The 16,569-nt window shown below is 51.5% G+C and overlaps 1 protein-coding gene across 3 annotated transcripts in view; it reads right to left on the bottom strand.

The window, feature by feature from the left end:
* Positions 1-16,091, bottom strand: part of ZBTB47 (zinc finger and BTB domain containing 47) — a 104,248-nt gene extending 88,157 nt beyond the window's left edge. For 2 of the 3 annotated variants that reach the window (XM_067530473.1, XM_067530475.1), the window contains exon 1: positions 15,785-15,880. In XM_067530473.1, coding sequence (XP_067386574.1) covers positions 15,785-15,787 — 3 coding nt within the window. In that variant the 5' untranslated portion in view covers positions 15,788-15,880. Of the gene's footprint in view, positions 1-15,784; positions 15,881-16,002 lie in introns of those variants that run through there. The other variant, XM_067530474.1, reaches the window with a different exon arrangement.
* Between the last annotated feature and the right edge of the window lie 478 nt (positions 16,092-16,569).

Raw genomic sequence — 16,569 nt, 5'->3', positions numbered from 1 at the left:
AATCCCTTCCTGACCCCAAATATGGGGATCAACTAAACCCTGAGCATGTGGGCAAGACTCACCGGCCAGACACCCCGGAAAGAATTCTCTGTTGTATCTCAGAACCCACCCCATCTAACATCCCATCACAGATCACTGGGCATATTTACCGCTAGTGGTCAAAGATCAGTTACTTGCTAAATCAGGCCGTCCCATCATACAGCTCCCTCCATAAACGTATCAAGCCCAGTCTTGACACCAGCTAGGTTTCTTGCCCCCACAGCTCCCCTTGGAAGGCTGTTCCAGAACTTCACTCCTGTGATGGTTAAAAACCTTCAGGTAATTTCAAGTCTAAACTTCCTGCCGGCCAGTTTATATCCATTAGTTCTTGTGTCCACATTGGCGCTGAACTTAAATATTTCTCTCCCTCCCTGGTATTTATCCCTCTGATGTATTTATAGAGAGCAATCATATCTCCCCTCAGCCTTCTTTTGGTTAGGCTAAACAAGCCAAGCTCTTTGAGTCTCCTCTCATAAGGCAGGTTTTCCATTCCTCGGATCATCCTAGTAGCCCTTCTCTGCACCGGTTCCAGTTTGAGTTCATCTTTCTTAAACATGGGGAACCAGAACTGCACACAGTATTCCAGATGAGGTCTCACCAGCGCCTTGTAGAACGGTGCTAAAACCTCCCCATCTCTACTGGAAACACCTCGCCTGATGCATCCTAGGACTGCATTCACTTTTTTCACGCCACATCACATTGGCAGCTCATAGTTAGCCTGCGATCGACCAATACGCACAGGTCCTTCTCCTCCTCTGTCACTTCCAACTGATGCCTCCCCGGCTTATAGCAGAAATTCTTCTGGTCAGTCCCTAAATGCATGTCCTTGCGCTTTCCACTATTAAATTTCATCCCATTTCTATGACTCCAGTTTACAAGGTCATCCAGATCTTCCTGTCTGATGTCCCGGACGGTCCTTCTCCATATCAGCAACACCTCCCGACTTTGTGTCGTCCACAAACTTTATTAGCACGCTCCCACTTTTTGTGCCAAGGTCAGTAACAAAAAACCAGCCCCCAAACCGATCCCGCAGGAACTCCACTGGTCGCCTCCATCCAGCCTGACAGAAATTGGTCTTCCTGACTTTGGGCCACAGCCAGAGCTCACTGCGGCTCCCATTGACTTCCCTGGGCTCGGATTTGGGCCAGGGCCTGTTGTTGGCTCCAGCGGGGAATCCTCACTTGTCCCAGACAACGTACAAGAAATAGGAATTTGTCCGGCTCTGAAACAATCAACCAAAATCCCATCTGGCATCCAAAGGGGCTTCTCCAGGCCTGAGCTCCACACACCCTCTAATGTGTTTATCCTCATCTCACCCCTGTGAGGCAGGGCAGTGCTGCTATTCCCTGCAAATGCCTGTATAGATTTGTAATAACTAAGATGTTAATGTAAATCATGGAGGAAAACACCTAGGGCAACACTCTAGCCCCACTGACTTCAATAAGGCCAAAATTTCATCCCTACCAGACATCTGATGTCGTTGTGCAGCTGGGGAACTGAGGCACAGAGAGGCTAAAGAACTTACCCAAGGTCACACAGGAAGCCTGTGGCAGAGCAGGGACTTGCTTCCAGTCTCCCCAGTGCTAGGTTAGGGAGCTAGCCTTCCTCTCCCAACAGAAAGAGGAGTTCACAATTCTACCGTAGGTCGCTCCAGGAGGCTCTTGCACGTCTAAAGAGTTGGCACCAAACCGCTGCCTTCGCCAGGGAGATCGTACCATGTGCGCCAGTTAGTGCAGCTTTCCATCTCCTCGCTAGCAGGTTCAGAACGCTTTTGTGAGGCCCACGCAGCCTCAGCTCTCCGGATCCCTGGGGGGAATCCAGGGAACGCTCCTGTGACCAGAGCAATAAGCAGGGCTTGAGCAGAGATCTCCCGTGTGGGATGCAGTTGGCGCCATCACCTCCATGCCAACACACGGGTCTGCCCCGGCTGCCACTGGGAATACAGCCGCAGATTTCATTCGTTTCGGCAAAGGCAGGCCCTGTCCCGCCTACAACCCTTGGACAGCAAATGGTCTCTGAAGTCACCACTCAGATTTAAGGGGGCGGCACACAGAGGGCAGAAATTAACAGCCAACGCTTTCATCCCTAGAACGTAAAGAACCAAATAAAGTGGGGGGGGGAGGACCCTGAAATCGCTCGGTAATGGAAGCGGTAAATAACACAGCTCTCAAGAAGCTGTATTTGCTCACAGGCAATCAGAGGAATCCCCTTCACTTCCAGGGCTCTGCATCAGGCTGCCAGCGCACAGCTCAGCGCTGAAGCCAGCGAAGCGACACGGGATAAGCCCACCGGTGACCCACAGCCTTGCATCTACTCAGGAGCTGCCCCCATTGCTACCGAGGAGGCTAGTATAGACGAAGTCTGAAAGGTGCCACAATCCCTCCTGTTTAACCCACTGATTCGGGGGCTTTCAGTCCAGGTGGGGGAGGGGGGTCCTGATCCCCCTGCTCTCCCCTACTGCTAGATGGGAAGGGGTGGAGGACCATGTGCTGTCTGGTTCTCCCTTTCCCCAAGTCATCCCTTCTGCTATGGTGAGTTAGAGGCCTGGATTCCACCCCCAGACAGGGCAGTGGGAGTTTTGGCTTCGATGGCAAAAGGGCCGGCCCCGAACAGACTGAGAAAAACCAGGTTTACCAGCGGCGGGAGATCGGGGGGGAGGAAAACGAGAACAAAACATAACCCTAACCTCCCCCACCCGGGCCCTGGGCCAGGGGCCTGAGCGAGAGGACAGCTCCAACTCACCAGCCACTTGGCAAGCCGGGGAGAGATGGCTGGAGGCCAACTCCTCCCTCCTGGCAGATGCTGTCCTGGAAAGCGACCAGGCTCGCACACAGCTCTCGCAGCCCGGGCAAAGTCAGGGAAGTCTCCGAAAGTCACAAGTGGTTTAAAACAACACCCCCTCCCCCCCCATCAAATCGGAGAGACAAGGGCTGAGATTCTGGGTGTGCCGGCAGCAGTCACAGCGCAGCACACGCAGCCCCGGAGGAGGCAGGCAAAGCACCTGCGCTGGGGTATCCTCGACGGTCGGCTGCAGGGTTTTGACAGATCCCCTGTGCCCCAGCCAAGGAGGATTGTTCCCACGCTCTTGCTGGGTACCTTGCAATGAGGGCTCAGAGAGCAGCGCGCCCAACACTCGCCGCCATCCTCAGCCCCCTCGCCCTGTAAACGACCCCCCGACGGATCAGCTGTTAGCGAGCAAACATGGCCCGGCTAGAAGGGGCCCAAGTGAGAACCCTGGGGACCTGCCGTCCCTCTAGGGACGTGAACTCGGGCCGCGCCATCCTCTCGCCAAGAAAAAGATCACGCCGAGCGTTAGACCCACGAGCCTCCGGTCAGCTTCAAGCAAAAGACTCCTGAGCCTGGAGCCAACGGATGGGGGTTTTGCAGCAAAACAAGAATCACGTCCCCCAATGCTCACGTGGTGTCCGCACAGGAATCAGACGGGAGCTCAGCGAGCCAGACTGAATTTTACCACGAGATCTGGGACTTCATCCAGAATTCACAGTCAGGGGAAGAGGATGCGGGGCTAGCGGCTGCAAACGCTCCTGGAGTGAAACTCAAGGACCGTTCTTGCAAACTGCTGTTCTTTTCTGGATCTTATTAGAGCAGCACCCAAGAACCCCCAGCAAGGATCAGGGGCCCCCCTTTGCGCTAGGTGCTGTGCAGACCTGTAACAAAGAGGAGCATTCACCAGGGAGGGAGGCAGACTGGGGGACAAGACAGGCAAATGGGGTGAAGGCAGGCAAGAGGATGAGCTAATGAAACAAACCAAATCATTCCCAGCTCACCGCTTACCTAAGCGGGGCCAAAGAGAAGCGATTCGTAGGCACCACAAAGGTTTTAAGGGAAGGTTTCAGAGGAGGAGGCAGTGGGACAGATGTAGGGCTCGTCTGCTGCACCCACCACTGAGGAATTGAATGCAGCCCTGGCATGCAGCTGAGTAGCCTCTATCACCTGTGCCATCAACAAGTTCCTTTGCCCATGAGGGCCACATGGCTCTGCCGTTAATTTAACGCCCAGGCCGATTCGCTACCAGCAGGACGGGACGGCTGCATGAAGGGCTCAGCTCCCCCAGCAGATCAACGCAGCATTACTGAGCCCAGCTGTGCCCGAAAGCGAGGCAAGCGTGCAGCGTCCTCCCGGCCCCGAGGCCAGACAAAATGAGGCGCATTAAAAAAAAAGGGCACGAACAGCACACACCGAGATCAGCATCGGCTCATCCACAGAGCAGCCGGAAGACAAAGGAAGATCCTGGGCCCTCTGCCCGGAGCCGGAGAGAGGGCCAGATTATTGCAGAGACTTAAAAGCTGCCTCCAACTCGCGCTTAGAGCCCGGGGAGAACAGGGGAGCAGCGCTCATTGGCTGGGCAGTAATCAAAACCATGCCGAGCTGCTCAGCAGCTGGCTCCATCCAGAGTTGACGAGAGGCGATCCTCCCCCCTGCCCCGGCGCTTTGCTTTAGGTCTCCTAGCTGCATTTCTTGGCCTCTCTAGTTCTATTCAAGCGTCCTGTCCCAGGGGATGGATCTTCCCACTGCAGTCCTAGAGCCTCCCAGTCTCCCTGCAGGGCCCATAAGGCACCAAAGGAAGGAGCCTCTGAGACAGCAGAACAAGGGAGCAGACAGGGAAGCATCAAAAGAGATCAGAACATAAGAGCAGCCATGCCGGGTCAGACCAATGGCCCATTTAGCCCAGTGGCTGGTGTCAGATGCTTCAGAGGGAATGAACAGAACAGGGCGATTATTGAGTGATCCAGCCCCTGTCACCCAGCCCCAGCTTCTGGCCGGCAGAAGTTTCAGGACACCGAGAGCATGGGGTTGCTTCCCTGACCATCTTAGCTAACAGTCACTGATGAATCTATTCTCCATGAAGTTATCTCCTCCTTTTTTGAACTCACTTATATTTTTGGCCTTCACAGCATCCCCCAGCAGTGAGTTCCACAGGTTGACGGTGCGTCATGTGAAGATGAACCACCTCAGGTTTGTTTCAACCTGCTGCCTAGAAACGTCAGTGGGTGACCCCTGGTTCTCGTGGTACGTGAAGGGACAAACAACACTTCCCTCTTCACTTTCTCCACACCAGCCACGATTTTACAGGCCTCTGTCACACCCTCCCCTCAGTCGCCTCTTTTCCAAGCTGAACGGTCCCCGCTTTTTAGTCTCTCCTCATCAGGAATCGCAGGCAGTAACGAGCAAACCTCTCCTGCGCTGCACCAGCGGCCCACCAAAATGAATGGCTCCCTCGCTTCAGTGGAGCTTGGGCGGCAGTCCAGGGTGACAAGGAAAATCCCCGTGGCCAGCGGCCCCCAAACCTCCCCTGCCCGGACAGGATAAGTGAACGAACGTCATTACCCTGCAGACCAGCCGCTCAGACCTGCGTATGCAAGGGCCGGGCTCGATTCTCGGCCGGCACCACGTCAGACTCGATTTCCCAGCACCATCGCAGCCGGTGGGAGCTGGGCACCGGTTTCAAGGGGAGCAGGAGCGGACTCCAAGCACGCAGTGAATCGAGACAGAGACTGAGCAAGGAAACCGGCTTCCCCCCCACGACCGCCGACTGGATCAAGAGACCCCAGTGCAGGTCTCCGCTCAGCCCGCCGGGCACAGCCGCTTGGACCATGAGATGTTCTGCAGCGGAGAACAGGTGGCCGCACCGGCAAAACCCTCTGGCGTGGACACACTTCTTCCTATAGAGCTTATGCCGAACTGGTATCAGCTACACGGACATAACGGCGCTACAGGGGTTGGCCAGCACAGCTGAGTCAGCGAAAAGCCACGTGCACCCCTCACTGACGTAGCTACGCCGGTCACACTTTTTTTAAGCGGAGACATGCCGTGGGTAAATCACACCCTCGCTGCTGTCGGTGGGCCATGAACTAAGTGAGCCGCACTGCCCCCTGCCGGGGAGAATCTCAGAGCCCTGGTCAATCAACTCAGCCTGCAGGGTTAAAAATAGCCGGGGAGACATTCAGGCTTGGGCTGGAGCCTGGGCACTGAAAACCAGTGGGAGGGTCTTGGAGTCAGGCTATTTTCAGCCCCTGGGACCCGAGCCAGCTGCCCCAGGCTCCGAGATGCGGCGCCACGGGTTTTTCTGTGCAGTGTAGACACACCCTGTGCATGTGCGGGATGTACGAGCTCCTGCCGAGGGGAACCGGGTTCCCGTGCGTACACACACACACATCTAAGCAGGGGGAAGAGATCGGATGCTCACTACCTGTCTCTTTTCCCCGGAGGCTGGGATGTGAGAGAGGAAGGGGATTAAGACAAGACGTCCTTCCTCCAGCAGCCCCCGGGGGCTTTAATAAACCAAGAGAGCAGCCAGCTTTCCCCCGCAGGACGGCTGTACTCAGAGAAGGATGACGTGAAGGGAACGTCAACACACCTGCTCCCTGCATCGCTTGCGTTGCTAAGAGTCTGTCTAGATCAGGCCAAGGGGTGAGGTGAGGTGAGCTGACAACAAACTCTTTCCTGGAGTCTAAGGCAAGCTAGGTTTCACTCCGGTTAGCCCTGCAGAACTGTCACACACCTGCAAGACAGCGAGCTGCTGCCTATTCTGCTTCATGCCCTTATAATGCCACCAGCTGCTTTCTGGCTGCAGAGTTTTATTACTGGGGATAACGGGGCTAGCTCGGCCCCGCTGGGAGACCGAGGGTCTTCCTGGTGAATGGAGAAGCCTGAGTTATCAGCTCTGGCAGAATCCTAGCTTCCATTGAAAACAACCAGTTTTCCCCATTCTGGTTGCAAGCACAGCTTGACCAAGTGCACTGATACCTACCAGCCGAGGGTAGGATTACCAGCTGGGGGTTTTACAGACACCTCCGCTCCCAGAGCACCGGGCCCTCCAGTAGAAAGGAATTCAATGATCAGCTCTTGCCACGACCTGACCCAGCCGTGCACTTAAGCAAAGGCGTACGAGTGAGGTTTTCCGAGCGCGCGTAAGTGGCTTTGGCACACGAGCCCTCCTGCCAGTCGGTGTGAGTCGTGCATCTCAGTCACCTTAGGCGCTTCTGAAAACTCTACCAAGTTCTTTGCCTTAATCATCAGACACTCGTGCCAAACTTTCTATTTCACTTTTATCAAGTGGCACTCACAGCCAGGGCTGGCGGGAAAACATCCATGCAAACAAAAATTCAGCAGACAGAAAAGGGGGATTTTTTTTAATTTGAATGATTCCATTTTTCAGGCCGGCCCCAGTCAACAAGCAGGAAAAGGGATTTACTCACAGACTTCAAGGTCAGAAGGGACCATTATGATCATCTAGTCTGACCTTCTGCACAACGCAGGCCACAGAACCTCACCCACCCACTCCTCCAATAGACCCTAACCTATGACTGAGTTATTGAAGTCCTCAAATCATGGTTTAAAGACTTCCAGGTACAGAGAATCCATCAGCAATTTACCCGTGTCCCATGCTGCAGAGGAAGGTGAAAAACCCTCATGGCCTTTGCCAATCTGCCCTGGGGAAAAAATCCTTCCTGACCCCAAATATGGCGATCAGCTAAACCCTGAGCATGTGGGCAACACTCACCGGCCAGACACCCAGAAAGAATTCTCTGTAGTAACTCAGAACCCACCTCATCTAACATCCTATCACAGACCACTGGGCACATTTACCGCTAGTAGTCAAAGATCAGTTACTTGCTAAATCAGGCTGTCCCATCATACAGCTCCCTCCACAAATGTATCAAGCTCATTCTTGACACCAGCTAGGTTTCTTGCCCCCACAGCTCCCCTTGGAAGGCTGTTCCAGAACTTCCCTCCTGTGATGGTTAAAAACCTTCAGCTCATTTCATGTCTAAACTCCCTGACGGCCAGTTTATACCCATTGGTTCTCACACTTTGTTCTTGTAAACGTGTGTAAACAAATATCCTTTGTAAACACTTTGTACACTACACTGCACATGAAGGGGTGATTGTAGTATGGGTAGACACATCTGTGCTAGCTTTAATCTAACGAGCAGGGTAACGAAAGGAGTGTACATGCAGTTGCAGGGGCTAACAACCACAGTGCAACCCGGGTACGTACTCCGGTTGTTAGCCCATGCTGCGGTGTCTACACTACAGTTGTTCCCAATGCTAGATCAAAGTCTACCTCTGCTTCCACAAGACAGTCCCTGGCAGTGTAGACAGACCCTTAATGGGCCCACCACGCTACACTTGCAGTGTAGACATACAGAGGATTCTGCCAGTGTAGACACACAGAGAATTTTGTCATTACAGAGAATTCTTCCCAGGTGTCTATCAAGCTGGACAAATGCTGCCCAGCAGTACTTGTGGCATACGTTAACCGATCAGTTCGGAGGACATGCCTAGATTAGGTTTGCTGAAAGCTACATAGGGCGGGAAGGGACCTCCTACCTCTCTGAGTCCGCTCGCCTGCTATCATAAGAATGGCCATACTGGGTCAGACCAATAGTCCACCTATCCCAGTATCCTGTCATCTGACAGTACCCACTGCCAGCTGCTTCAGAGGGAATGAACAGAACAGGGCAATTTATAAGTGATCCATCCCCTGCCATCCACCCCCAGTTTCTGGCAGTCAGAGGCTACGGACCCCCAGAGCATGGGGTTGCATCCCTGGCCATCTTGGCTAATAGCCATTGATGGACCTATCCTCCATGAACTTATTTCTTTTTTGAACCCTGTTATCGTTTTGGCCTTCACAATATCCCCTGGCAATGAGTTCCACAGGTTGACAGGCAGCCCTGTCCTATCATCCCGTTCATAAAACTGATCAAGCTCCATCTTAAAACCAATGAGGTTTCTTGCCCCCACTGTTCCTACCGGGAGATTGTTCAAGGTACCTCATTCCTCTGATGGTCAGAAACCTTCCAACTGCCAGCCTCTGCTTACTCCTGACCAGTTTATACCCATTTGTTCCTGTGCCAGCATTGTCCTTTAGCTTCAATAGCTCTTCTCCCTCCCTGGTGGTCCCCTGCCCTTTCCCGAGATATTTAAAGCGTGCAATCCTATTCCACCTGCTGCCTTCATTTTGCAATTCTACCTACTGGGAAAGAGGATAACGCTGTCCTGGGGCGGCCAGTCAGGGGCTCCATTTTTCATATCAGCCAGGGTCTAGTCAGGGTCTGAAATCTGAAAAAATAAATTCCATCCCCTCTCGTCCCAAGCCTAAGGTGTTACAGTGGCTTACATTGGAACTTATGCCAGGGACAGAATGTGAGAGAGAGAACTACAGGCAGTGGTAAGACTTAATGCTGTCTTCTGACGGAGCTGCTGACCGCAGGGAATCATCAGTGAAATAGACAAAAGGTGCCAATTCTGGCAGCGCAGTAGCCAGACTGTCTGGGGATGGGATCTCAAGCTAAGCAGGGTTGAGACACTATGAAGGAAGAGGCATAGGTGGGGCACTGCAGAAGGAAACCCCATCCTGCTTCGTAATGCTCCAGGTCAATTCGTATTATGATTCTGCCTATAAGCCCCAAGCAAGATCAGGGCTCCATGGTGCTAGGTGCTGTACAGACATAATAAGAGACAGTCTTTACCCATAAAAAACTTACACTCTGAATAGACAAGACAGGCAAAGGGAAGTTGTAACTTGCTCAAAGTCTCAGCAGAATTGGTGGGACTAGAACACCAATCTCCTGACTCCCAGCCCGGTGCACTATCCACTAGATCATGCAGCTCTTCATAGGACTGCAGGGGCAAAGGAGAGAGAATGCCTTCCTAACCCTCACCAGAAATGAGACTTACCTCCTCTAGCTAAGTAGTTACACCAGGCTTGTCACTCTGCTATCCAAGAACCCTAACAAGACAAGGACACTTCTTGAAGGCACATGGCTCGCCCTTCCCTTCACTCCCAGGGCACAGAGACGTCATTGTTGGTTGTTTTTAAATTGCTGTTTATCATCATCACAACTAAGAATGGTCCATATTATTCAGTCTTTTTAAAACAAGCAAGTTGAAACCACAGGTTTTTGTCTCCACAACTCAAAGGTTTAGACAAACCTACCTCTGGTTAGGGCTAAACGCCAGTTAATACCGAGATCGGTTATCCGGTGGCTAAAATATACTATTCTAGAGCCATAAGATTGCTACAGTGGTGAAAGACTCAGCGCAGAATTTCCCAGCACGGAATCTGTCAGATGAAAGTATCTTGCCTGCACAGTTTCCATAAGGCTTTCCGTATACTTCAGAACTTCCTACCCCAGAATGGGAATCTGTCTCACCCATTGACACCATTTTTCATCATTTTAATTTCACTTTGGGTTGATGCTTTGAAGAGGACTGGCTCACCAGTTGGCTAAGATCAACCACAGTATTAATTTAATATTGGATGCATCTTTTCCTGGAAACTGCACTGGCCCTTGGGAGTGGAATGGAGTTAAACTAAGAGGTGTTTACCACCTCTAGCTGCCGGGATCCTAAAACCAGCCTCACACTTGACTTTCTACCAAGGTATGTCAATCAGATTTCCCTTCACTTTGGAGAGATATTTGGAAGACAATCCAGTCCCCCCTTCCAGCCCCTGCCAGTCAACGGTTTTAACAAATTTATGAAGGCACATACAAATCAGGTAACTTATTTTTATTGCCACTGTCCAGCAAATTCAGCAACTTCGAAAGAGAGACTTTAATCAGATTGGTTATTAATCCTCACTCCGTAGAAAAAGGACAGACTGTCGCATGGTACTGGAAAAGACATATCATTAAAAAAAGCCACTTACTGACCGCAATTAGCCACTCTGCACATCTGGCTAAAAGCGTTTGCCCTGGGGTATCATTCCCTCTCCTGTAAACTCCAGCCAAATCGCAATTCTGCAAAGCAGCGTCCCTCCCCAATTCGCCCCACCCCTCGCTGGAGGTTTGATGTCACTTCTCTGTTCCAGCCGCTCCGGCCGCAAACCAGCCGCCGCTCCCCCTTTCACATATCCCTGCGTGCTGTGCTGCACCCTGAACGGAGTAAATGCATCATAAACGGTGAGGCTTTCCAGGCACTATGTACATCCACGATGAGACCTGAAATAACCTTCCCTGCCCCTTGGCGAGGCACATACAAACTCTCTCCCCCATTGTACGGTTGGGGAAACAGAGGCACAGCGCAGGTAGGGCCCCAATCCAGCAAAGAATTGAAGCATGTGCTTAAATGAGTCTGTGAGAAGTGCCACTGACTTCAGGGGCATTACTCAGATGCTTAGCACGAAACGTGTGCTTAAGAGTTTTGCCAGTAAGGATCAAGGCCTTACTGACTCGAAGGAGATAGAGGCAGGATTCGATCTTGGGAGACCCTGACTCACCGTGCCCCCTGCTCAGACTAGAAGATGCCGGTCACTTTTGCTACAAGAGAATTTGACACCTACGTACATTGAGTGGCTCCCAACTATGTCAGTGAAACCTTTAGTTTCTTTTGTGCTGACAGCTTGCAAGGTTGGGGCCGGACTCCCCCAGGACCCAATCCTGGTCCCATGGACGCCAGGGGCAAAACTCTCTCTGATTTCGATAGTGCAAATCCAAGGCCTCAGAGCTTTTGGCTTTTCACATCTTTCTCGCTCCACCAGCACTCACATACTTCACACTTTCCAGGGATCACATGTTCACGGATCCTTAACTGCTGGATATCACTGGACATCAGAAGAAGCTCGATCAAGACTGAAGTTATTCAGGGAAGAGGAGGGGGTGGAGGAAGAAGAATCTATAGCTGAAGAGGTAAGGAAAAAATACCACCGACACCAGCTGTTTTCCCCAATACCCCTTCTTTCCATACATACAGGATTTCAGCTCCAAGTATAAAAGGAAATCAACAGGAGCTTTGTCACAGGGAAAGAGAGATGCAGGATCAGGCCCTAAAAGCCACAACATTACGCTGCTGTGCTTTTACTCACACCGTCAGAGGGGCTACTCAAGGGTAGAAGGTTACAGCACATGCACAGCTTCTGCAGGACTGGGGCCTTCATTGTAATGTGTGGTACAAGTAACAGAGACATGGGGGTTTCCCATTTATTCTGGGTGTACAAGTCATAGCGGCACTTTAAAAAAAAAAACTTTATACATAAAGAGACGGGAGACCCAGTGATGCACTCCCCCCCATATGCACATCTAAGCTGAAACACTGAAATGCAACAGCTCCAAAGAACGATTAGTTTTATCGTCTAGTGAGATACGGCAGATCACGTACACACATTCAGAAAGCATTTCATCAAAGAACGGCTGATGTTTTGACACATTCAGTTCATATGCAAAAAGGTTTATTCTTATTTTCCTTAAGCAGAACTTCTGTACATTAATTATGAATCTTAAAAATAACCAATATTTAATTTATTCACGAGCAACATCCTTCCCCATCTCCCCACTTCTCTCATACACTAGAAATTTCAAAAGACAGCACCATGTTATTTTTGTAAACTACATTACACGGCCTTTCTATATAGAGGGAAATGTAAATACTGGGCTGTTTAACTTTTATGACTCCAGCATTTGCCTTACAATATTCGAATATGTGATAAATTTCTTGCAAAGAGAACAAAGATAAGCTGCGTTTCTAAGGAAGCACAAGATTGTACAAGTCTGTTAAGTTACCTTTTGGGAACACATCAACAAAAGCTTGTGCCACTGCATTTACTAGAGCTCAAAACCAGACCCAACTGACTTGATAAATTGCAATGGTAAGAGTGTTAGCGGCTGAATCACTTGCATTGCGGAAAGTTTTGTTTCAGGTCCAGAAACATCACATTAAAAGGACATTAAGATTTAAAAAAATTCCTTCCCATAAAACAATTTTCCTACGTTACTTAATAATCTTGAGAACAAAGCAGATTTTTTTTTAAGTCTAGTTTACTTTTCACCATTTGCTTATTTTTTGAATCTCACTCTGCTCGGACAGTGAAATTCAACTTGTCGATTTCACTTCCAGATTCTCACGCACTTAGCTGGATCCATGGTGTTCGGATGGCAGACTCTGCAGGGGGAACGCGTCAGTCCAAACCAATCCCGCAGCCTGATCTGTGTGGCAGGGCCCCACACCCACGAAGACTCCCATTAAAGCCACGACTACAGCATGAGGGTCCAAAACAGCTTCTCTCCTTTCAGTTGATCAGGCTATGTCTACACTAGAGACCTGACAGCCGCACGGCTGTAGGTCCCCCGTGTAGCTGCTCTGTGCTGACGGGAGATGCTCTCCCGTAGACATAACACTGTCCACACCAGCGCTTTTGTAGGTGAAACTTAAGTCAGTCGGGGGGGGTGTTTTTTCACACCCCTGACCGACAAAAGTTTTACCTACGAAAGTGCTAGTGCAGACAAAGCCTTAAAAAAAAGTCATACGACGTTATTCATGTTAGTTGCATCAAACTTCACAGGCTCTATCCTCAGGGACAAAACCACCTGGGAGTGTCCCCTAAATGCTGATCATAAAGCGGCTACTAAATCTCATCAGGCCACTCCTGCACTCCATCTTCACTGGCGATTTTTAGTGAGCAAGGAATCAGCCCTCCAATTAAGCTCTGACACCCTTCCCTTATCCACACAGTCTGCGGTCTCTACCGGGCAGGGTCTGTCTCTTGCCCCGGACACCGTACAGAGCAACAGGGCCCCACTCTCCGTTGGCTGCTGGGTGCTATTATAACACCGACAATGGACACCGCCACCTTCCACACACAGCCCACCACCAACCACACAGAGCCTCCGTGCGGGCCCCACCGCAGGATCAGGGCCATCGTTTGGGTCATCGAGCTGACAAGCATGTCCAACAGAAGGCTTGCTAAGAACTAGACATCCCAATGATCACCTCACGTGCACCAGATCAATGCCACCCTAATCTGCCCGAGTTGTTATTATTTTCCAACCTAGCACTTTATTGCCATTTCTTAAAAGCTATCAAATTGCCAGCTGTGTTATTATGGGCACGGCGCCATCACGCTGCCAATAACATAATAGTGCACTTTGACTGAAAGAAGGGGGGGGAAGGGAGCCAGAGAGTATTTGTTTAGTTATATCCATGGATTGTCGCCCTCATTCGTAGCAGATTTCCTGGAGAATACACCGCTGAGCTCTCTTTATGTAAGGGGAATTTGATTTCCGTTTACATGTTTCAGTCCCTACTTAAGGCCCGCTTTCTGCAAGGATAAACTACCCAGCTGGAAAAGTCTGCACCTTGAGGTAGACGGGTCCAGCACCTCGCAAGCCCTGAACTCCCACCAACCTCAAAGGAAGTTTTGTTGTTGCTGAGCTTGGGCCCAGATCTGCCTTCCGAGCAACCCCAATCAAAACGGCCCAGAGTAAGGGTCTGGGCATCTGTCGACAGACACAGATCCGTACAGCACCACTCACGGGATAAATGCCCATACCTATTCCTATACGTCCGCGACTCGATTCCAATCTGATGGACGCCGCTGTGTTCCCACCAACTCCCCTGTGTTTCCGCTTGATCTACCTCAGCACGCAGCAGACAGAAGCCCTGAGTCAGCCATGATGTAATAACACCTCAGACTTGAACCTCACATCAACTTGCAAAATCAGACAGGAATGAAAAGCGAAATGCACCGCGGGACACTGGGCCGTCCAGAACCCAAATTCACCTCCACGCATCCCCGCTATGCCGGAGGACTCCTCACGCCCCTCTTACCACCCGGATCAGGACCGCAAGCATGAGTCTTTAAACATCCATCACCTGCAAGATGCACTGTGAGAAAAGATGTAAGAACTTTCCCTGGCACTTAGGACAGAAAAATGCTACAAACAACATGAAGGGGCTGGGGAGAAAGTTACCTAAATGAGGTAGTAACCCAAAAGGGGGGGGAGGCTACTGATGAATTAATTCTCTGTCTCTGGGAGTTAAGCACAAGCAGGTGGGAAGGGAGGAAACACATCCAACTTGAATATTTTCCACATTCCAAAGTAACCCCCCCCCCCCCCGCCCCAAGCACCCACCTCCACTGGTGTTTAAAACACCCCCCAGCCATCCTTGTTTCCACTGCCCCCATTCCTGCCCTTGAGTCTTTGTGCACAAACCTGACCCCTTGCCCCCACACCTTCCCCCCCCCCCCAGCTCCATTTGATCACATCTGCAATGCAAGTCCCATCACCTGCCAACATACACACACACCCCCTCTTCTCCTCTCCTGCGGGAGGTGGGGGGAACCCCAGCACAAACTTGTTACAACCCTGGGGAGGGTAAATAAATACCCCCCTCCCCCCCAAAAAAAACATCTCAAGTTTCTCTCATCCCCAAACAGCCGCCCCTTCTAATGCAAGGATGTCATTATTTTTATTGCACCCACCTATAAGCGAAATTCTCAGTGCTGCATATGGGGGGGCAGCGAGGCATTAAAAAAACCCCAACAACAACTTGTCATTAAAATGCTTGCATTGTGACCTAATCCGTTGCAAAGGCATCAGCCTGCTATGAAAGAATTTAACTCTTTGCGTGCAACAAGACCGCTATTGTTGCTCCCGCATTCCTGCTTTGCAAAGCCACTTTCCAAATCCAGAGCCATACCTCGGTTCTGCAAAGCCTGGTGCACCTCCAGGAAGGAGATTCCCCCCCTCCAACCCTGCCTCCTTGCGGTGTGCAGCCAGCCCGTGCATCTATTTCCCCGCACACCATCTGCGAATGCAGCATGCACAAAAAAATAAACCATGCACCCCCTTTTTTCCCCTCCACCTCCCCCAAAATAAACCCCCCTCCAGGCTTGCAATTCTCCAGGCAAGTTTCAGAGGCCTTTGCAAAGTCTGCCCGGCCCTGGGAGAACTCAGCCCGAGGCAGAAGGAGAGAAAGGAAAGGTTTGCAGCTCTACCATTTTGATGCAAGGGTCTCAGCTCAAAGGAGTCCAGATCCTCCTCAGCTCGCCTGGGCTTTTTGCTCTCCATGAAAATGTTGGGGTGGGTGTTTTTTATTCCCCCCCCCCCTTTTTTTTTCCCCCTCCTCTTTTCCTCTGTTGCAAACTCCCCTGCTGTGCTCTGGGCCTGGGCCGGCTGAGGCTGGTGCTGCTCTCACATCCCCCTGCTGCTTCACCTCATCCTCAGCCTGCCATCGCCATGTTAGCCCGGGGAAGAGGGAGGAATGCAGAGCCCAGGCTCCTGCTCCTGCCAGAGCCCAGGGGCCGCTGATTGGAGCCGCTGCATCAGATGGGGCCGTGTCTGGGCCTTTAAAGAGACAGGCCGCCTGTTCTGCCGGCTCTGCAGCCTCCCCCCCACACACACAGCACAGCACAGCACGGCCACCGCACTGCCTGTCCCCGTGTGCCTCTGCACACACACCTCTGCGGCCGAGCCTCACTGCGCAGCAGGGCATCGGACACAGCCACACACTGGCACAAAGCAGGCGCCCCTCTGACACGCCTGTCAGCTCCCGTACCCCTCTGAATGGAGCTGGCGTGACACACACACGGACACACACACACCTGACACAGGTACCCCTGTGAACACAGCCGACACACACACACACACACACACACAGGTACCCCTGACACAGGTACACACACACACACATCTGACACAGGTACCCCTGTGAACACAGCCGACACTACACACACACGTACACACACATCTGACACGGGTACCCCTGTGAACACAGCCGACA

Source organism: Emydura macquarii, unplaced genomic scaffold (genome assembly GCF_026122565.2).
Source record: "Emydura macquarii macquarii isolate MOO-44397 ecotype Brisbane River unplaced genomic scaffold, CSIRO-AGI_Emac_v2 contig_3080, whole genome shotgun sequence".
In the NCBI taxonomy this organism is placed as follows: Eukaryota; Metazoa; Chordata; order Testudines; family Chelidae; genus Emydura; species Emydura macquarii.
The sequence above is the reverse complement of the archived record's forward strand: the minus strand, read 5'-3'. Positions and strand labels throughout refer to the sequence as shown.